The sequence below is a fragment of the Micromesistius poutassou genome (genome assembly GCF_964030765.1).
Source record: "Micromesistius poutassou genome assembly, chromosome: 6".
Taxonomy (NCBI): domain Eukaryota; kingdom Metazoa; phylum Chordata; class Actinopteri; order Gadiformes; family Gadidae; genus Micromesistius; species Micromesistius poutassou.
The window spans coordinates 10,965,906-10,989,345 of record NC_140276.1 but is presented as its reverse complement, the minus strand read 5'-3'; the positions used below and the strand labels follow the sequence as shown (position 1 = coordinate 10,989,345).

At 46.0% G+C, this 23,440-nt stretch overlaps 1 protein-coding gene across 1 annotated transcript in view; it reads right to left on the bottom strand.

Annotated features, from left to right (window-relative positions):
• Positions 1–3,554: 3,554 nt before the first annotated feature.
• The window catches only part of fat2 (FAT atypical cadherin 2), a gene marked incomplete at both ends in the record, with an annotated part of 50,193 nt that continues 30,307 nt past the window's right edge, over positions 3,555–23,440 (bottom strand). Inside the window, 13 exons of the mRNA XM_084468982.1 lie at positions 3,555–4,087; positions 5,761–6,050; positions 6,547–6,695; positions 7,005–7,104; positions 8,985–9,138; positions 10,164–10,614; positions 13,085–13,239; positions 14,764–14,964; positions 15,225–15,825; positions 17,115–17,312; positions 19,312–19,455; positions 20,531–20,668; positions 21,006–21,217. Of these exons, the coding sequence (XP_084325108.1) occupies positions 3,555–4,087; positions 5,761–6,050; positions 6,547–6,695; positions 7,005–7,104; positions 8,985–9,138; positions 10,164–10,614; positions 13,085–13,239; positions 14,764–14,964; positions 15,225–15,825; positions 17,115–17,312; positions 19,312–19,455; positions 20,531–20,668; positions 21,006–21,217 (3,326 nt within the window). The remainder of the gene's footprint in view (positions 4,088–5,760; positions 6,051–6,546; positions 6,696–7,004; positions 7,105–8,984; positions 9,139–10,163; positions 10,615–13,084; positions 13,240–14,763; positions 14,965–15,224; positions 15,826–17,114; positions 17,313–19,311; positions 19,456–20,530; positions 20,669–21,005; positions 21,218–23,440) is intronic.

The window sequence follows — 23,440 nt, the reverse complement described above, 5'->3', positions numbered from 1 at the left end:
CTTGGTATTGAGAAACGGCTCAAAGCTGTGCTCGCTCATTAGCCTTGCTAGCATTAGCATTTCAGCATGCTAACGGAATATTGCGCACACAACGAGCACGCGTTCACGCAACTACGCACATTTTCTTCAGAAAATGCACATGCGGCGACATCTCTTAATCATCATCTCATCTTTTAAATTAAATAATAGCGACTGTTCCTTCCAATTATTATTTCCTATATATATATATACTTTACTCTATCTGCACAAGCACACCATGCTGTGCTTATTGTATTAGTATATATTAGTATTATTTGAAACGCTGCCATGTAATACTTACAAGTTTGAAACCAATTTATATTTTAAGCATATTATATCACACCAACACTATTAACAAACTGTATCCATTCTTCCCTTCTCTATAAGGTCTTTGATGTCCTTTTATGTTGGTGTCTTGTGTGCATGGCAAACAGATTTGTGTTTCTGCTCTTTTACCATATAGGCCTGCCTTTCCCCTTATTAATTTCCGACGCCTCAAGATTTAACAAAAAAGGTTTTGCAACTCCTTCCGTTGTGGCCTTTGGCTTGCTTCGCGTAACCATTTACAGCTCCTCTCAACTGAACATCCAGCCTCTTACTATTGGAAATACATTGGATTGCGCTGCTACAGTTGCCAGGGCTGAAGCCTGTGTGTGTGTGGAAATGCGTGTGCCTTTGTTAAGCCTATACCTGTAACTACATTCAGCAGCTTCTCCCTGGTGCTTGCTCTGTGGAAGGTTGTGGATCAGAACAGTATCATTGTGGGAGAATTTTACTACACCCTTAGAAGGATTATAATCAACATCTTAGCATATATAGCCTTATATGCTATATGAATGACATAACGTGGAAAAACTCAGTCTTCTGAGAAGAATGTTGCTTCTTAGAAAGATCATCCAATGTTATTTGCCACCGGTATGTACTAATATTCAGGCCTGGAAACCAAGGTGACACAAGGTAGTGTTACCTGGACAGATTCAGATAGACAAACCATCTATATGTTTTTTTTAGGGACAGATGGCGCACCTGGCGTGAAGAGTCTGTCGTCTTCAGGGCTTTAATAACAAGATATGAGAATGGCACATGGAGGAAAGTGTCTGATACAAAAATAGAGAATGTTCAGACGACGACATTGATTAATTAGACGATGATATGGCACAAATCCCAGAATAATGAAAATGACAGAAGTTGGTTGGTGGTGAAGCTATGTATCGGGATTGTTTGAAAACAACCCTGGCTTGGAGCTCATGGGAGGAATCACAGAAGCAAGGTAATAAAAGCTGTGTGCCAGTTCTGCAGACTAGCTCAGCTTTTTAATTGTTTTGTTATACTAAATAAAAGTCTTAAATGTTAGTAGTTTCTTAGTAGTACTTTCCACAACTCCATGTATATTTTTATTTATATATCTTTATTTTATATCTTATTCATTCTTTTACAATATTGAAAAACAAAACTAAATGTAGACAGCATTAATAAAATCTCTCACAGAGAAGAACAAACCAGAACATGGAGCCTGTAGCACCCCACATTGGTTACACAAAAGTGAACAAAACACAGTAGAGTAAAGTAAAGTACATTCAGTTGACCCGATACTACGCACAAACAACAGCTAGCAACACAGACAGCCAAAACAGTAAGCATAAGGTCCACAAACACATCTCGGCGGACATTTCTGTTTTATTGCCAAAATTAAGTAGGTGTGTAATGTATGTGTACTTGTTGTATGTTTTAACTACATGAAATAGATAACATCAAAGGGCATCGTGCACACAGTTGGGTCCACAGATAATTTCCTGATAAGTCACCTCCACAAAGTATGTGTACCATTAAGGGTACCTGAGAAGATTTAAAATGTTCCTTGATATGCCTACAAAACGTTAACTATGTGAAATATTAACAACTGTTGAATTTGTTACATTTAAATTTTATTAAAGGTGAATTGTTGCTGATCAATAATGTTAACATAGAAATTCTCAGTTGCTTTCCTTTTAAATGACTAGGCTACGACAATATTAAACATGACCACTTTAATATGAGGAGAGGTACTTGATCAGCCGTATTAATGGGGCTTGTATGCATGTTGGGAAACTACAATAAACTGAATCTACAGCAATGTCCTCCATGGGCTCTGCCGAAGAGGCGAACACAGGAGCCAGTAAACAATAACTCTTATTGGTTCAACATTTCTCCAGGGCTTTGAACTGGTTTTCTATCGGGTTCCTGAGCTGATATCCAGCTCAGAAGAGGGGGGAGAGGGGGGGTATATTTGATCTTATTGCTGAGTGGCTCCCTTTTTGTGCAAATAAGTGTATCTATTACTTTTTGCCATGTGAGTCAGAGCAACACGTTTGTCTTCTAGAAACAGGGCAACACGGCAGGAAGGTGGCCGTATTCAGGACGTTTCAAATGGCTGTGTGGACACTTCTGGAAATGCTTTCATCCCCGAGCTGCACAAAGGGAAAACACAGTCCACCATCGCACACCAATTAGAAATCAAGGAAATAATAAGACTAAAGTTGAAAATCAAAGCTTCGCTATTTACAGAGACAACACATCTATTCCAATACTTATTTAGTCCTGGGTATGAATGATTTCTCTAACGAGGATCCAGCCCCATGTTATTCAATTAGTCACAAGCAGGAAGTGACATCAACCACAAGGACAGGCCATTCTATGAAATGTTTCAGCATAAAATGTAATTCACTTATGTCCAGATGTGCTATAGAAACGTTTAAACGCTATAGCTACATTCCCCCCAACCCCCCTCCCCCTCCCTTTTTAGATCTGTGATTTCCATTTCTATTTTTTTTCTTTCTTTTTTTTTTCAAAAAATATGAATCATACAAATGCAAACACATGGCAACGTAAATTCTTTCTTGAAATGCAACCATCCCTGACAACAAGATCCACAAAGGATTTCTATAATCCAGATTCTATAAGTGCCGTTAGCAGCCACTGCCAGAGCAACAACATCCAAACCATCCAAATCAGCTTTTTCTGCAAAGCATAAACATACATATTTAACTCAGAGCACACGCATCACTAATTCATAGAACAAACACAACATACTGATAAATGGAGTGGACTAAATTTAAGGGATTTTTCATTCATGACCCCTCCAAGTGGCTACTACTAAAAAACCCAATGCATTTCTCGAATGGTAATCAATGATTCAATAATTATATTGAATTATTATATATATATATATATTATATATATATTCAATAATTCCCAATTGGCGGGGAGGTTGAGCAGACAGAATGGGTGCGTTATACCAGGGGCTTGCTTATGCCGAAAACTCCAACTTCTTGAAATAGTCCACTACACTCTTCGGTTGAAAGCGTTGCGTGAATCGGTTACGAAGAGTAGCAGATCTCTTCTCCTGCTGGGCTCCTTTGTTGTTAATCATCAGCTGGCGCTAACACTGTTCTGGTTCGACCCCCCCCCCGTAGGTTTGAAGTCTCTCTCAGGCAGAGAAATGTTTGTGAACCTCAAACCAACCCCACCTGGTTCACCCCTGCGTCCCGTCTGCCCTACTAAAACATGACCTCCTCGGAGCTGCCGTAGTCGCTTTCCACCATGTCCGAGCCCCCGTAGGAGACCCGGGGGGTCTGCCCCGCAGGTCGGGTCTGGGCCTTGGTGCCGTTGATGGGCGGCGGCGGCGGCGGCGAGGGCAGCGACGGCAGCGGCGGCAGGCCGTCGTTCTCGGCGTACGAAGGCATGGCCATGCTCAGACGCATGCTGAGTCTCTTGTAGCCGCCTGACACGTTGTCCAGGCTGCGCGTGTGCGCGCTGGGGTAGTAGCTGATGGCCGTGTACTCGTTGGGACACTGGGCACTGGGCAGCGGCAGGCCGTCCGGCCCCAGGAAGTCGTCCAGGTTCTGGTTGCTGTAGCAGGGGGGCAGCGGCGCCCGGCGGTCGCTGCGCTCCAGGGGGAAGGGGAAGCCCCCGAAGCGCGAGTTGCGGCGGGAGTCGGTGGTGCCGGTGGAGTAGGTGTCCTCCACGATGTCAAACTGGGGGAAGCCCCGCGCGCTGGGACGGCCGAAGTAGTCCGGGTCGGCCGGGTACACTGAGAGAGACAGACGGGGATGCACATCGCTGGGTTACACATCACTGGGTTGCACTCTTTAATACATCATCTCATATTAATAACAATATTGTGTTTGATTCAATCGGCAGGGAGTTAAGTAGATGAAGACGCTTGGAGATATCAGGCCGCTTTTATACGCCTGATGAAACTGTTGTGGATGGATCTATTGCCGTCATTCCCATTGCTCTATAATGAGAAGCAAAGATGAAATATATAAATAAAATATATATAGATTGAGAGACTGAGACTGTTTTCTGGCTGCTTTTGTCCATGGTGCTCTCACCAAATACCAAGTTACTGCTTGCAGCTGACAGCTTGCCTTCTAGGCTTATACAATGATTAAATCCGTGTTCAAACCAAAAGCAAAGCAAATTTCCGCTTTCGTGATTTAATCAGGGACGTGGGTGAAGTTGAAGATCTCAACACTGCCATCGATACACAGCTTCATTCACATGTTTGCTCGAGTAAAAATAATTTAACTCAAGCAAACATGCGAATGAGGCAAATTTTTGCGTTGTTTTCTCTATTTTGCGAGTAGGATCCCGCAAATCTTGCACCGTGCCATTCACATGATTTGCTTCGTTTTTGCTGCACACCTTCAGAACATCACATTAACTTCACAATTTGGTTTTCATTCATTTCCTTGCCTTTCAAAACATTTCTCAATGAAACTGAGAAAAACAAGTTGCTTCTCCGTAGCCTTGGTTGTGGTTGGTGAAAACCAGGACAATGCATGGAAGCAAGAAGCAAGCAGGGGAGCAAGCGACGACCTTGAGGATCACACATAAGGTCCCCCCCCCCTCCCCACACCCGAACCCTGGGATGAATGGGATGCCAAGGAGGCAAATGTCTTGAACGTTTTCCATAGAGACAAGAGGATCAAAGGCTTCTACATCATCCCCCCACCACATCCTCATCAGGCCTCACCCCCGGCCCTATGTGTGGTGTTCGGTGGAGTGCTTGACTCTACCTGAGTCTGATTGGACCAATCAAAAACGACAGTGGATTAAAGAATGGAGGGCAAAGGGACTGAGAGAGATGGAAAGATAGAGGGAGGGAGCGAGATAATGAGAGGGAGAGGGAGGAAGAGATAATGAGATAGAGAGGTCAAGAGAGAGGTGGGTGTAAAGAGAGAAAGAGGGAGAGAGAGCGAGGGAGGGAAAGAGAGAGAAAGAGGGGGATGGACAAAGAGAGAGAGAGAGAGAGAGAGAGAGACAGAATGAGATCTAGCGAGAGGGAGAGAGGTGAGTGAGAGAAGACAACAAGAGAGGAAAAAAGGGCCCTACATGAGCGTAAAGGAGCCTCAGAGGGGGAGGGATAGATGGGTGGAAGAGAGCAACACTGGACGCTGAACGACGAAAGGAAGATTTCATGCCCTGGTGACGCAGGAGGTGCTCGAGGTCCTGGATATATCCATTACTCAGTACTACGGTCTAAACACTGTGCAGGTGTCGGCCGTTATGAGTGCACTGTAAGATCAAGCATTCGTCCCCTAGATTCACACACTCAAACATTGATTTGCTTCATTGTTGCACACACAAACACACACACACATACATTCACTCACTCTCTCTCTATGTCTCTCTCACCCAACTACACACACACACACACCCACACACACACACACACACACACACACACACACACTCTACCTTCGTAGTCCATGTCCCACTGGTTCTTCCTGATGGAGTCGTTGTCTGAGCTGGATGGGGGTCTGGCCGGTAGGTTGGGGGCCACGCTACACACCACGGGCCCCTGAGGCCTTGGGCAGGAAGGGACCCCGCCACCCGAGGAGATGATCTGGCTGCGGGGCCGCAGCGACCTGAAGGGGGTGCTGTCCAGGTCGTTGGTGGTGGTGGAGTGTGCCAAGGAGCTCATCTCCATGGGGAACCCATCCTGGTGGTCTTTCATCATGCTTTTGGTCAGGCTGGGCTGGAAGTAGCTGGGAGGAACAAGACACCAGTGGAATTCAAAAGCCAGTTTGATGAAGACCAGTTTTCCTGTGACACTCCCAGCCTCCTTGGATTTGTTTGCACAGCAGGGGTTCCAACCCTGGTGTCGCCTGGAATGCATGTGTGGGGATGGCTGGCTTGTACACTATCATTAGGGCTGTCAAGCGACTCAAATATTTAATCACGATTAATCGCATGATTGTCAGCAGCATGGCAGTGGAGAAAATGTCAGGCAAATGTTTGTTGTAATGATGTTATTATCGCCCAGTCTTTCTATGTATATGTTTGATAGACACATTCTAGGTACATGTTTGATAAGAAATGCTGGAGAGTAAAGGTCAGGCAATATCAAAGATGTAACTATCCTTTTTGGCCATTGGGAGACCCATCTGGTCCCCTGCTGGGACCCGCTTCTGGGTCGCGACCCTCAGTTTGAGAACCATTGTTGGCCCAGGATAAAAAAACAAAAGCTGTTGGTGTCCCTACCCGTTGGAGTCCTGGACACACTCGGGTTTCTTCTTTTTGTGACTGACGTAGCGCTTCCGCACGCACACAAAGAAGGCGACGAGGAGGAGCAGGCCCAGAACACTGGCGCAGATCTCCATGATCTCCACCATGCCAATCATAGTAGACACCTGGACAGGTGACAGAGCATTGATCGCTTGAGTTCATGGATTGATTGATTCGTTGGTAGAGCAATTAGCCGACTGACTTGATTTATTGATTCATGGGTTAGGGTAGTGGCTAGGGAGGTGGTTCATCCTGTGATCAATATGCCTTAACCACTCCCGGCTCTCCTATGACATGTATCAGAAATCTCTGTAGGTTGCTTTGGGGTAAAAACCTCTGCTAAATAGCTAAATCAATACAAAAAACTGAGTCATTTATATCAGATCATACGATAGGTGGAAACATTTGCTTAGGTCTGTGCAGGTGGAACCTACCAGGGGCAGAGGGTCACAATGGGCATACCCCTCAATTAACTTGCAGCCGTGCCCTCCTCCGCAGGGGCTGGGCGAACAGCCGTCAATCAGGTTGTGGCACCTATCAGGAGTACATAGGCGGGACAACTGTTGTCAACTGTACTCACGTTATATGGCCTGGTCTTTGGGTTAGCAGTTTGTTTTCCTTAACCCTGTGAAACCACTTGAGTTATTAGTTATGTGTCTTGAACTTAGTATATCGTCTATGATGTTGGACGTAGGAATCTATGCCATTTTGTTACAGTTGCTAAAATAATAGTCATTTAGAAAAAACCTGCAATAAAAAAGATTTTGGCAGTCTCCTCCGACCGTTATTGAATGTTGGATTCTTCTTTCTGATCTATGCCAAACTCAGGTCTAGTTGTAGGGACGCCAACGCCAGTATGGTAATGCTCCACCACAGAGGTAGTAATGCTACTGCCATCAGGGTAGTGGTTAATGTTCTTGTCCAAGAGAGTGTTAGGCTTCTTGACACTATAACGCCACTTTGTGTAGTGCATTTATGATTGATTTTTACTTTTTACTAAAAAAAATTCTGCCCAAAAAATGTTCACTGCCCAAAACACATTAATTTAATTTTAATTTTCAATTTGAGCGGATACACACTGACACTCTTATTAGTTTTGCTTAAGAGAGAAAGCCTGACATGATGTATAAATTTAAGTGTGCCCATTACAGAACAGTTTGTGTTGTTGACAACAACAAAATGGAACTGGGGAGACAACTAGGACTAGACCAGATTCTTGGCGGGAGAGCGGTGGTCAAATTTGGGCCACTGGAGACCAAACAGAATGTAAAGCAGGTGTTTTCCCAAGTTCTTTTATCTGCGCTGCACAGACGCATAGCCGAGCCCGCCAAGTGACTGGCCATTGCATGTGGTATTTACTACTGTTGAGCACTCCAGGCAAGCCTGACAGTGAATTTCTCTCGCCATTTGCAGCTCCCTGTGGAGAGCCGGCATAGTGCCAAGACAGTGGAGAGAAGTCCAAGAAAGTATCACTGAACACCCCAAACCAACTTCCTTTTACTATGTAATTTAAAGCTTGGCAGTTTTAGCGGCCAGACATTCAAGGAATGTTGAGGTTCCATTTTACACACTGGTTGTGTTGCTAATCTACAAACTGAGAGGATACTGCTCTATGCTCTAGTTTGGAGAATTTCCTGATTTAAGGGAACGATAAACAACATACTAACATATTTTGAAATGTGCTCGTGCAGCACAGTCATTTCTGTGGTAACTGGGATTTTCATTGCATGCGTTGATTGACCAACTCTAAAATGTCCTTATGTGATACTAATGGGACTAATGGGTTTTATAGGTCGTGGAGTGGATTGTGGTAGCTGTGCAGGTCCTAATTAAATGCCTTTGATTTGTTCCTGTATATACAGCCCACGCTTCAGCCACATCAACTGAAGAAGTCATTGTTACTCTAGCTCTGGGTAACTCCAGTCGCTAGTACAGACCAATAGTTCAGGGTCTGCAATGCCTTTGTCATCTAATAATGGGTATTGAATAATGAATAATAATGAATTCACATGTCAGCCTCTTTACAGCTTCAGTGAATTAATAACCAGAAACATCTTTTTTATTTCGATATTTGAAGGGCTTTAAGACAGGAGGATGTGATGGATCATTTATTCCCACTATTACACTTTTACATGCTTGCCAGAGTACCACATAACCAGCATGTCACTGCATCTGGCAAATGCATATGACTTAGCGCCATGCACTAGGCTAATGGAGGGGGCCTCTATTGAAGGCCAGCATGGTGGAATGGCCACTAAGCAATATGCAGATCTTTCTTCAGGAATGGAGCCGATAGGAGATGACACACTAGATTGTGTGTCAATGCGGTTTGTGTTTGCGTGTGTATGTTTAACATGTGTATGTTCATCGTGTGTATGCATGCAAAATGTCTATTTTTTCCCGGCGGGTCTCACCCTGCCCTGGGGTCGTCCTGGGAGCAGTTGCAGAAGTATCCCACAGGCTTGGGCGTGCACACGGCCCCGTGTGTGCACGGCTGCGACACGCAGGGGTTGTCTGTGAGCGAGCACCGCGGGCCGTGGTAGTGCCCGGGACAACGGCACCGTGGCTCTGTAGGGGAGATCAAACACCAGCACAAACGTGTTAGAGTCTGCATCCCCAGGGGCCCCCCAAGCCACGGCGGTTCAGGGTGAAAGGAATCATTCATTATCGGGTGGGACACACAGACGAGTCACTCCGGGTATTGTGCGGTCGGTGTGGGTTTATTTGATCTAATCCCATGATATACGTTATGGTCCTTGTTTTAAGGTCCTTATGTAATGGACCTCTGTTCAGTGGGTATAGATACATGTATAATATAGGAATGAAATGTATATTATATTAGTAATACACGTATATCATACATTACAATTTAATCTGGAAAATATATTGATTGGATAATAATATTTTACACCCTAGAAAATATTTCTAGGCTGTAAAATATTATTGTCCAATCAATATATTTTCCAGGTGGTGAGGTTCACATGCTAGCCCTCCTTCCATAGCGTCAGGCTACCAGGTCTTCTAAGAACCCCGGTGACCTTGCCACACACACACGCACAGCTTCAGAATGAACGTTATTTCTGAAGCGGTGCGAGCTGTTTTCTGAAGGGCTTATGCGGATTGCTGTGGTGCCTCCGTACAGCATGGATCCAAATCCTTCTAGGCTTTCCTTTCATACTTTTATAACTCGACTGCCAGGAAGAACGGCAATACCCTCCACCGTATTTACATTTTACACAAAGCTGCTGATGCCGCTGTGGTTATCAAGGCTCTCTTTAAGTAATGGAAGGAGTCAAAGCACAAGACGGCTCTTGGATTTTCTTAAATAATGCAAACATAATGCAAATACTGAGCCTCTGAGTGAGGTTTCATTCAGAGAGAATTCATTCAGATATGCAGAATGTCATAAATCTAGAAACCACCTACAGATCCTGTGTCTACATTTTAGGCAACATTCTCCTCCCCTTACTTAAGAGATAAAAGAAAGTAAAATTGTATGTTAAAAATATAAAGAGAACGATAAAAAGCTCTGTGAACATTTGACGCGTTTCTACGTCAGGAAACTGGAAAGAACAAAGTCTCAGTAGACCCACCTCCCTCAGCTGTCTCCTCGCAGACCCCTTCATTCTGGCACAGGCCAGGGGAGCACCCCCCTAGCCGGTCGCAACATTGGTACGCCCCGAACACCCTCCTGAGGCCGGGCCCTGCCCATTGACCCGCATCGCCCACCCTGATTGGCTGCCCGTTGAACTCCAGGCCCTCGAGGCAGCCAATGAAAGGGGGCGGCAGTCCCTGGGTGTCGGGGTGAGCGTTGGGGCTGACGGAGGCCAGGAGCAGTGCACCATGGGAGCGCATCATGCGGCAGGGCTCAGTGGTGTTGGAGCTGGTGTGTTTGTAGTCCAGGGTCAGCCTCATGCGGGTGGAGTTAACCACCAGCAGCAGGTGGTGCCAGCGGCCGTCCGACACTGGCCCCGCCCGCACGACCAGGGAGCCCGGCAGGCCGTTGCCACAGCGATACTGGAACTGCAGCTCCCCATTGGTCAACTGTGGAAAGACAGTCGGAGATGTCAGAGAGAGTGCCTATTGGTCAATCAGTCTACAGGCCTGCTTTAGGAACAGAGCAAAGAGAACTGCTCCCAGATCTTATGGACACTAGACCTCTGCAGAATAAGTCCTGCCTCCAAGGTTCCGGTTCCCTCGGTCAAATGTCTATGGGAAATAACATGGTGTTTTTGAATGATCGTAAATAACAAACTCTGTAGGTGGCGAAGAAGTAAAAGCTGCATCAAGTTTGTTATGTACGATCATTCAAAAACCCCATGTTATTTCCCATAGACATTTGACTGAGGGAACCGGGAGCCTCGGAGGCGGGACTTATTCTTCAGAGGTCTATACATTTTTCATTCCCTTAAACTGTGCATGTGCATGTGCATGTCTGTATGTACAGTATGCATGAATGTATGTATGTATGCATGCATGTATGCATGTATGTAGGTATGTATGTGCTTCCTTTTGTCAAGGGGGCATAAAGGCATGCTGGGATTCGGTTACCAGGCCGTCTTTGATCTGCTCTCCCCTAATACCTCCACATCTGAGCTGTCACTTCCTGTAGAGGAGGCCATTTTCCCCTCTCTGACAAGTCAACCTGTTCACCGACGCACCTTTGTGTTACCTCGGCTTCCATTTACATTTCAAGAGGTGATGCCTTCATGGTTGACATGAAAGGGAATCAGCAGAGGCAAAATGGATGGAGTTATTGAGGAGATGTGAGGGTGCACATAGACGAGGGAAGTTGAAGGTGCGTTGCTGTTCTGCGTCACAGGGAGTTCAGTGGACGAGCATTGAGAGTCTCTCGTATCGTCAAGGAAGCCTCTCAGATGTCAAGAAAAGAAACGCATGTCGCATGGGACGTCTCGGATGACTTGACCGGTCCTCTTGAACAATCTAGTATTCCTCCGGAATAATTTAGTATTCCACCGCATAACGTGGTGCTAACATTGCACGTCACGGCTATATAATCGCTTTAAAGAATTATTCAAGAGGCTGAGAAGATCAATGCTTCATTATTCCATTTTAAACCACGGGGCACTTTTATTGTGGTACAATAAAGCGAGTGCGGATGGATGAATGCTCTCCCACCTCTGGGCGGGATGGTTCTCATCTGCAACCAGAGAAGGGTCGCCTCACTTGATGATGACAATGGACAACAGGCCAACACATTCGTCACTCGATTCCACGGATAGATCGCAGGCCGGGTCAACAGAGCTAGGGCATGCCACTATGCAGGTCAAAAGGTCACCAATGAAATGATTCCAACTCAACGGAGGCAATTTGGTTAAGACGGCGATATCGTTCAGAATCTGTTTCCGGTAATATGAGCTCTTAGGGAGCTCTAACCCTTAGATATGGTCAGGCGTTAAGCGTGCGGAATTGCTACATCGAACATGCATACCACGTGAAACTACTTTTAATCCTAGACCCCAATCGACCCTAGACCTAGACACTGATGGAGAGTAAAAGCAGCCTAAAACCCAGTGTGAAAGGAGGAAGACTCCCTCCCTAGAATTGGAATGTAAGCAATATATTCTGCTCCTACCACATATTACCAGACTAAGGATTAATACAGAGCTCAGAGCTTATTTAGACGTGAAAGACAGCAAACCATAGACAACTCATATCTTCCCCAACCGGGGTTTTGGAAATTACGAAAAGTCTACATATATCCACATGGTAAACAAACTTAAAATGCGTTCTCATCTCAGAGAAAAGAGGGACACATCCACCTCATCTGACTTGCATGAAGGCGTTGTGGTGATTGTGTTGTGTTTACCTGTATACCCTTTTAGGATAAAGGAGACACACATAAGTATAATTCTACACAAACATTGATCTGAAATAATGGCACAAAGCAATGCCTCTGGATACATTGACAACAGGGCTCAATGGAGATTGCACGGCAAGGAGACGTGCACTGCACTCGTGAAAACCCATTTGCCTATTCTTTGTCGTTAAATATATATATGGATGTAACCTCCTGAGAACATCAGGACGTTAGGGAAAGGACACCTTGTTCTCTAGGACGAGCGCTGCAGTCTGCTGAATAACAAAGCACACAAGGAGAATTGGCCAATCTACCGAGCAATCAAAGCAATTTCTATTTGAAAAAGAATAGAGTTGATACCGAGTTACCGAGTATAAGTATAGAGTTAAGTATAGAGTTGAACAGAAATCTGCACTGAAGGCTTTTCTCAGATTAGAATATGTTTTTGCTTTACAAGAGCATCACATCACTGACTGCTTCACAGCCCATGCCAGCCTGATAATAATTGCAAAACCGCAAACGTGAAGACCGGGACAGTTTCAAGAGGCCATGATGCATGGACAAAAATGTAAGAAGAGGAAGGGGTCACAAACGTATATGATCAAGCCTAAAAATGAGGTCACGGGCCGAAGCAATAAGGTCGGGAGGCCCTGATCTATACCTTGTGCGGTGGTCTTCACCGTGGGGACCTACCTGCAAGGTGCCCCAGTCGCTGGCGTTGGTGGCCATGAGGAGTCCCTGTTTCTGGAAGGTCCTGAACCTCAGCGAGAGCCTGAACGCCTGGGCGTCCTCGTCCATGTGGTGGAGGTACCGGACGTAGCCCTCGCCCGTGAACCTCAGGGCCGAGCCTGAAACCAAAAGGACAGAAGTTCTTATCCCAGTCTAAGTTGCCCCCACCCCTGAGTAAACCCTGACCTTCAAGAACAAAACTCTGCCACTGACAAGAAGGATTTTAAAGTCAGGACAAAAATAAAAGTGCTTGCTAGGAATAGGAAATTGCACTCAAATAAATGATGACCATACGCAACATCAAATGTCATCCAAATCACATTCTTTCTACAGCAGTCTTGGCTGACTAGCTGGCTGTTCTTCAGACAGCTACAGAATTATCATTTTTTACAGAAGATAACTATATGCTATATATATATATATATATATATATATATATAATATAACTGTACTGTTCAATGCAATGATTAGATGAATCAATGGATCACTACAATTTAAATTACAATTTATTCACTTTGTTTTACATAAGGTACATCTAGTAACAAAAAAAAAAAAGTTTTGTTGCTACAGTTGCTACACTGCATTGCCACACTGCCTGTCCCAGAAGGCAGCATTTCACTTAGCCCTCATTATAATGCTATTAAACGTCAGTAATAAATGTGCAGCCGGAAGGCCTGGCACACTGGAGGAAGAAGATATGAAGATATGGAGACCAGCTGGCCCCAGATCAAGACCAAGCCCCATTCATTTTTGGCCCCTGCCTAGTCTCGCTCTCTCTCTGGCTGGCCGCTTGTTGGGATGTGTCTCCGCTAATCTCTGGAGAGAGCTGGATGACGGAGGCGCCCTCACCTTTAGAACAGGATAATCTGTGACTTGGCTGTGGTCTTTCCCCAGAGTGGTTTGGAAAGGAGTGGAAGTATGAAGTTACCATACATACCATAGTTACCAGTAACATGTCTAAGCACCTCAACCCCTTTAGATATAATGTCAATAATGGAGCATATATGGTCAATAATGTTGACTTCTATTCCCATAAATGTTTACATTTAAATTCTGGGTTAACGTTTCATTCATTCATCTGCTACTTACATTGATATTTAGTGTATATAGATATATGTTTTATATTATTTTTGTAGTTCTTTGCTTTTTCCTGTTGTAGCACTAATTATTTTTCACACTAATCTGTGATTACCAATGTTTAACTGGAAGGAATCGGGTGGATGGTATTTCTAATTACTTTGTGGGATTCGCACCACTGCGTCACCGCTCAGAAGATCCGATACTGCTGATCTCACATCCAACGTTAGACATGCCATTCCAGATATTACACATTTATTAAGAAAATGAATTTAGATTTCCTATCAGGAATAAAAAGTGCACTCACATTTTGAGTGGTTGCTTTGTGTTGGTCTTGTACTGCTGTGAACCATTGTAAGTGTTTGTCGATGTGATAACTAAATGACTACGCTACGACAAGGCGTCCTTTGTTTGACGTTATAAAACAAACAACGGTAGACAACGTCGGCGTCTCCGAGTTTCCTGAGCTACGTCGCCTATGTCCATGTCACGCCAAAACCTAGCATCCAGCGCTTTGCTGAAAACCCATCATGTGTTCAGGCCTTTATGATTTCTCTCGGACCTACCGTTACATGGACACACACTCTCCCAGGCGTGGTGAGGGGTGATGAAGCTGGCTCTGGCGGTGGTGTAGTGGTTGAGTCGGTCGCCCGCCAGCCGTACAGCGTTCCTGCACCCTCGCGACGGGCACCCGGTCCCCAGGCACCCATTATGGCTCACACTCTGGATGTTGAGCCCCAGGGTGTCCTCCAGGTCTGAGATAATACCTGCCACCCACAGCGTAATTCTTTTTACAAAACGTACATACTCACATAGGTAAAATAATATAACGTAACGTAATTCAAGCATTTATAACCTTCTGCTTCAAGCAGAAAGTGTAGGAGTACAGGACCAATGTAGGATTTGAATATGCAAAATATAATTGCTATCTTTCCACTTAAATATTCCATTTCTCTTTTTGTTCTTACGTGCAAATGTTTTCAAAAAAGGACATAAAAAGTGAAATATTTGAAGATAGATGGCTCACCTGCTAGACGGGTAGTGGGGAGAGACTGAACCGCGCCATCGGGAGACCTCCGGGTCAGCAGGGCCTCCAGGACCTGGGAGTGGGGTAGATGCTGCAAGCTGGCCAGGTGTAGCTCCTGCCGGGGCACTCCGAGGGCATGTCCCAGGCTTCGCTGGAGGCTTCTCCAGTGATCTCCCAGGAACTCTCCCGGGGTCATCCCCAGCAGCTGGAGGGTCAACCCGCCGTCCAGCACCCGCTGGTCCGCCACCCACACGTGAACCTTGACCCCGGTCCAGACGCTGAACTTTCCGTCTGTCACGCTGACGTTGAGAGCGTACGAGCCGGGCTCCAGGGCCTCGTCAGCCCAGATCTTGCCGTCGGCCCCTTCGACGGAGAAGCGCCCCCCGGCGGGGCTCTCTGAGACCAGGCTGTAGGCCAGCACGTCCTGGGGGTCCTGGTCGCTGGCGTGCAGCCGGCCGATGACGCGGTTGGCGAAGAGCCCCCCTTTAGTAGTGATGAAGACCTCCAGCGGGACCACGGAGGGCGGGTAGCGGCTCTGCTCCGTCACGTTGACGTTCACCACGCAGATGGAGGAGAGGGGTGGGTGGCCACTGTCCGTCACCTGGACCCCCACACACAGGGGAAAGAGGCACGACGCATCAGGTACACGCGTCGCAGAGAAGCATCAAACGTCTGTGTCAAACAGATGTGTCAAATACACATCTTACATAACCGTATTGAAAACCCATCTTACATACGTATCAATTACACATCTCACATATACGTATCGAATATCAAATATGTATCTTAGCATATGAATACATGTAAGCTGTGATGGGAAAAATCTTTCTGTGATGAGAAAAGTTTTCTCATCCTGTGTCTCTAAAAGCGTTGGAATGTGCCTGTTTTCGTGACACCGTTCTGGGGATGGGTTCAGAGGCTGTGTTTGACCCCCTAGGGGAAGGGAGACAGTGTTCCAACTGATAAGGGCACGGTCGCGAACCCAGTTTAATGACACCTTGAGGAGCTTCAATTAATAGATTACCATCTGGTAAACAAAGGGTTTGTTTTAGTGGGGGACAGAGCGGCTCTCAGAATCCTCCTGAAAGAAGAGTATAAGAAGTCTGTGTTTTAGTCAAAACGTCAGACTTCAGCCTACCCAGTTTAGACGATTGTGATTGACTTGGCTCGAAATTTCCACCACGACACACAGTATATAGATGCATAACATTTACATATCAAATACACACCAAATAAATGTATAAATCTATGCATGAAATGTTAGTATCAACTATACATATAATTTATTATCCACGCACACAAAAAATTAGGCAAAAACACATATAAAATACATGTATAAGGTTTCTTATTAGAAGTTCTATACTTTTAAGTACCCCCTTTCTTTGATACTATTAGCTATAATTGGACAGAACTATGTTTATTAATTTGAATGAATTGTTATTTGTTATGTTACATTTTTAAGGTTAATACTTCCCCAGTGGTTGAGTATTGATTAATAAGATTCATTTGTTTGGGAATCCCTGAAGGTATACTTATGCAAACTCCTACATCTTCAATCTCTACATGTATGTGCTTGTTCTTCTGTTTACTAATGAGAGCAGGCATCTCAGGTATGCTGACTCGCTGGTCGAGTAGTGGTGTGGTGAAGGACACCCCAGTCTCCCTCTGGCTATGTGGGAGTCTGGTTCAACAGAAATTGCTAGAATGGATTTCACCAAGATGTATGTATTCCATCCGCCTACCAGCTTACTTTCTGTATTGGTGTTGGTAAGTTTGCATTGCACTGCATTTTATTTCTGTTTTAATGTATGTTGTATGTAAATCACATTGAGCTACATAGTGTTTGCATAAAATGTGCAATACAAATAAAGTTGAATTGCGTTGACCGACCTGTATCTTCAGCTGGTGTCGAGCGCGCACTTTCTTTCTGAGTGGTGCAGCGAGTGACAGCAGACCTCCCTGGTCGACCTGGAAGCGACGGTCTTCGTTGCCGCTGACGATGTGGAAGGAGAAGGGGGGGCCGTTCTTGGGCTCGTCTTGGTCCGACACGCGGAGCTGTAGGACCCCGCTGCCGACCGCCTCGCCCTCCTAGGACGCAAACATGTACATGCCAACCTGTTTAAACCAGTATGAACCTGTTTAAACCATTGTGAACCCTTTTCAACCAGTCTGAGCCCGGGTGCAAACCAGTGTACATGTGTAAACTGGAGTGAACCAGAATGAAAACGTTGAAAAGAGGCATGAACCTGTGTGCTATGTCAAAACATCCCTTCAAATATCACCAAAGCACCAAATGGTCTAACCCTGCCTCTCTTCATTTATACCGCTCTTCGTCTTTGCGCTGTTGGCTGGCTTCTCGGCAGGCTCTGCAGCACAGCAGGAGAAGCAAGTGTCCACCAGTCATCATTACACAGTTCATCAACAGAGCTGAACTCAAACCAATATTCTCGCTTAGAGGGAGGTAGTGGAGAGTGGGAGGGAGGCTGGGAGGATGGGAGGGTGACCGTGGGGGGGTTGGGGGGTGGGAGGGTTTTGCCAAGGGGCATGTCTACGAGAACCAAGTCAACCACCAGGAGGAAAACGAGCTTGTAAAACCCAGGGAGCAGCATGTAGCAACAGATGAACGGCCACATCCTGTCTCTCAGATCAAAGCCATGCAGGTGAGTCATGCCTGCGGCTCAGCAGGAACTGACACACGGTGAGAGGCCGTGACGTTGCTTTCTCCTCGGATGTTTCAGTTGCAGCGAGGCAGAGTGGCAAGGAAGTTGCACAATCCATCTTATTGAACTGGTGAAAAGTAATTTATCCGAAGCCTCATGCCTCCAGGTAGTCTGCAGACAATCGGGATCCAACCCAGAACTTTTTGTCTGGGAATCACTACCCACCCCTCGTTCAGAAGCGATGGAGGTTGAGAAAGCGGAGCGCTCAAGGCTGGGTGAGGGGTGGAGGAGTGGGAGGCCTGTGAGGCGTTGAGGTCTTAACGACCATCACAGGTAAAGTGAGGAAGAGGAAGAAGAGGAGGCTTGACATCACGCGCCCGAGGGCTCAGCGCGGGGTGTTTCTAACCCAACGACTTGATTGCGGAACATGAGGCGGACACACAGAGAACGGTGCACGCATACCACAATGGAGCGTCAACCAGGGCGCCAGACACACACACACACACGTACACACATATTAAGAAAGACACACACATACATAGATGCAAGACACAGTCGCCTACGACCACACTACACACACACACGCAAAGCATGCACACTGACACACCACAAACACACAAACACAAACATAAACAAGCAAGACAAATAAGAGCAGAGCAGCAGCATATTTTGCGCACGGCTAGGTCCTTTGATCTCTACATTGATCAAACACCCTTCTTCCTTGAACTCACTGATACCACGCACACGCACACACACATCATTTTGAATTCCATACTCTTTATCGGCCAGCGCCATCGCTACCTGCATAACAATACTGGCTTCTTTGGAAGCTGAACAGGGCTGGTCCCAGTCCGTCCTTGGATGGGAGAGCAGTTGGTGCTGGTAGTTGGAGTTGTTGGAGGGTCAGTAGGGGATGCTCATCCCTCTGGCCTATGTAATATCCCCAATGCCCCGGTACACAGAGACGGGGACTCTGTCCGGTCGAAGATCACCGTCTTTCGGATGAGATGAAAAAAGCCGAGGTCCTGACTCCCTTTGGCCACTAAAGGTCCCATGGCACTCACTGTAGGAGTAGGGGTGATAACCCCGCCGTTCTGGCCAAATTTCCAACCCGGCTCTTGTACCAAAATGTCCCCCTTATCATCCTCCAGTCCCTAATTTGATAGTGTCATATTTGGGTGTGACACACTGGGAGTGGATCAGGTGTCATAGCCCACCCCCCGCACACACACACACACACACACACACACACACACTAATTGTGTGTGTGTGTGTGTGTGTGTGTGTGTGTGTGTTTGTGTGTGTGTGTGTGTGTAGGGGGGTGGGCTATGACACCTGATCCACTCAGGTCTTTGGGTAGCTAGAAAGGTGGGTACCTAATGAGTGTGCGTGTATTAGAGTGTGTGTGTGTGTGTGTGTGTGTGTACCTGCAGCAGCAGATTATGGATGATATGAGAGAAGGCAGGAGCGTTGTCGTTGACGTCGCCGACGGTAACGGTCACCTGAACCGCCGTGGAGAGAGGAGGATGCCCCTCGTCTGCTGCCTGCACCGTCAAGGAGTAGTGAGGAGTCTGAGGAGGAGAGGAGAGCAGAGGAGAGAAGGGGACACAAGAGGAGAGAAGGGGACACAATAGGAGAGTAAGGAGAGGAGAGTAGGGGACACAATAGGAGAGAAGGGGACACAATAGGAGAGAAGGGGACACAATAGGAGAGAAGGGGACACAATAAGAAAGTAAGGAGAGGACAGTAGGGGACACAAGAGGAGAGAAGGGGACACAATAGGAGAGAAGGGGACACAATAGGAGAGAAGGGGACACAATAGGAGAGTAAGGAGAGGAGAGTAGGGGACACAAGAGGAGAGTATGAGGAGGATGAGAAAGGTTAAATGTAAAAAGAACTCTCTCTCTGTCTCTCAACCTGTTCTCTCTCTATGTATATCTGACCCTCTCCCCTCTCTCTCTACCTATTCTCTCTCTTTGTATCTCTAACCTTTTCTCTCTACCTGTTCTCTCTCTTTGTATCTCTAACTCTCTCTCTGGCTTGGCCTTGCATGTCATTATTGCCTGCTGTTCTCTCCAATAGGGGAGCTGTCGCTATGGGCCGTGCCAGGTTAATGCCTGGGCTGATGGGACGGGAGTTAAAAGATGCCCTTCCTGCGGCTCACTCTCTCACTACTGTTCCGGCCTGACACTGACAGGCTGGCTGCAGCCCCGCTCCTCATTACCTCATTTTGCTTTATACTACACCTGCTGATATGCACTGCACTTTTGGTTTGGCCTCCCATTACTGATTACGTTTGTATATACAGTAGTTCATTCAATAAATTATCATTCTACCTTTATGATCAGCGTGGTCTCCCCGTTTACGTCAGTTCGACTTGAGCCAAGTGGTCCTGACACCCTCTCTCTCTACCTGTTCTCTCTCTTTGTATCTCTAACCCTCTCTCCTCTCTCTCTCTGTATCTCTAACCCTCTCTCCACTCTCTCTCTCTCTCTCTGTATCTCTAACTCTCTCTCTCTCTCTCTCTCTCTCTCTCTCTCTCTCTCTCTCTCTCTCTCTCTCTCTCTCTCTCTCTCTCTCTCTCTCTCTCCCTCCTCTCTCTCTCCCTCCTCTCTCTCTCTCTCTGTATCTCTATCCTCTCTCTACCTGTTCTCTGTCCAGGCCGGTGCGGGTGGAGATCTCTCCGCTGCGGTGATGGATGGAGAACTGCTGCCGGGGGTCTCCGTCAACAATGGAGTAGCGCAGGAGGCTGTGGAGCGGACCGTCTCGGTCTGTAGCCACCACCTGTAGAGACGAGGGGGGAGAGGGGGGAGGAGAGAGAGAGAGAGAGAGGAGGCATTAAATACGGAATTGTTTGTGTGTGTGTGTGTGTGTTTGTGTGTATATTAATGTCTGTTAATGTATATATGTGTGTATTAGATGGGTATATATATCTATTTATATATATATGTATAAATAAGAGAGAGAGAGAGACAGAGAGAGAGAGAGAGAGAGAGAGAGAGAGAGTATATTAGGGTGTGTGTGTGTGTGTGTGTGTGCGTGTATTAGAGTGTGTGTGCGTGCGTGCGTGCGTGCGTGCGTGCGTGCGTGCGTGCGTGGGTGCGTGCGTGCGTGCGTGCACCTGCAACACGGCGTTGCCTGGCGTCAGGCTCTCGGGGATGTGGGCGTTGTACGTGGCCTGCTGGAACACCGGCACGTTGTCGTTGACGTCCGTCACGTTGACGATCACCATGGTGCTGTCGCCCAGCCCCGCCCGGCCGCGCGTGCCCTCGATGGAGATGTAGTACTCCCTGTGGGCCTCATAGTCCAGGGGACTCGCCAGGGTCAGCAGACCTGCGGGAGCCACGGTAAAAATAGAATGTAGTCCAACCATTCTATCAGTGTTACAAAGATGGAGCTCTCCACAGCGCCGGTTAAAGACCCATACGGGTCAAGCCGATCGCCACCATCCCTCCTACCGCAACTAAAACATCCAACACCACGATAGTTATTGTCACAATGACAATTTGTTTTGTTGATTCTGTCAGCACATTCATCTTTTGGAAACGTGTCCTGAAGGTCATGGTTTGGGAAAGTTAGTGGACAAAGGAAAATAACAATGTCTTACCACAAATACAAACGTCCAACTGCTAGTGACATGCTCTAGCTACATACTCTCAGGCACAACAAAGCCGTTGTGCCAAATTACATGAGCAACATATGTCTTAGTGAAGCTAGGATAGACGGTTCTGATGGTTTGATCACGCAGTCCACAGTGGCCTTTAAACTTCCTTGCGTTTGGTTCATCCACAATCACAGAGAGTCACATCCAAACCACCATGCAATACCACACTCTGCCACTAGGGGTCTTCTATTTGAGAACATTCAATACTATAGATAGAGCTTCAATAACGTCACAAGTTGATATTCTTGTTTTAAATATATTTTCATGGCTTCTATGGCTAAGACATCAAGACAGCAAGCTTAACCAGACAGAGGGATTTACTTAGGGCCGCTAGTAGGAATCAAACCTGGATCGCTAGGAGGAGTATTGAATACATGGTTAGAGCAGCAGGCTGAGCCATGACACCCAGGGGCTTTCTACAGTGAATGAGTTTGTCACTACCATTGAACAGTGTTTTGTGTATTGAGTATTTGAGATTGTATTGAGATTTTTTTCTCAACGGATCAGTAGCGACAACATTGGCTGGTGCCAATTCTGCTTGGCACGGCTGGTGACAACAACAGACTGCTTAACGTACCGCAGGTTATACCAGTAACTGACAAACTAGCCAATATATGTTGAGTGTTGCTTTGCACAAACAGACACGCACGCACGCACGCACGCACGCACGCACGCACGCACGCACACACGCACACACGCACACACACACACACACACACTACTCTACATCAGTAGTGCTTCTGTGTCTCCTTGTTGAGCTACTTGTTAGGTGGGGATGGGGGATCAAAGAAAAGTAAATATTATATATATTTCAAATAACCTTGATCATATTGATCAATATTGATAACTTGTTTTTTTTTTAATTGTAATGACCTAAAAAGACTAGGAATTACCATGCTGGATTTAAACACTTCTGTTTAACACTTAATATGACCTTCCACAGTTCTTCATTGATAAATACTCCAATGTCGATACAACAACAAAAAACACTAAAATATTGTAAATAAGTATATGGAACCGTGTTTGTGTAACAAACCCAGCTGCTAGATTCGGTCCAGTCTCTTATCGATATATATTGAACATGTTTTATATTGATATTGATCAAAAGTCTATCACAATACGATAATTTATTGTTTTATTGCCCAGGCCTACCAAGGACTCTACCAAGGAGGTCTATTTTATCCAGGTCTATGCTGTTCCACTCTACCCAATTATATAATATACATTTGTATTACATTTCACTCTATTCAGTTATATTCTACCTCTCTATTAATTACTTAATCAAAATGTCCCCCCCAGGGAATAAAACAATCATATTCCAAAGACATGAGTATGTCATGTTGGCCACGCGATGAACCACCGTTGTTATTGACTTTAATTGTGATCACATGTCTGAGATTAATGGTGTGGGGCAGATTGCCCAATATCAATATTGTGTGACATGATGTTGCAGAAAGCCAAGCGTTTCCCATGCCATGTCGCTGTAAAGTGTGAGTGAGTGAGTGAGTGAGAGAGAGAGAGAGAGAGAGAGAGAGCAGGACGCCTGCAGCGAAACAGAAGGCATTTAACAGTTTGCTTTCCTGCAGTGTGAAAACAGCAAACACACACGTTAGCAGAGATTAGCGATTTGATGGACCAGTCGTCCACTCTGAGGGAGAGAAGGAGGTGAAGAGGGAGGCAGGGAGAAGGAGAGAAATAGAGGGAGAATAAGGTAAATAGGTGAAGAAAAGTCATTAGAGCTAAATACAGGTGAAGAAAGGTAGAATAAGGGGAAGAGAGTTAAAGCTAAGGAGAAAGGAAGATAAGGAAAATGAGATTTGAATAGGCTGGAGAGCTTCAGAAAGACGTAAAGAGAGAGAAGGAGAGAGAGAGAGAGAGAGAGAGAGAGACAG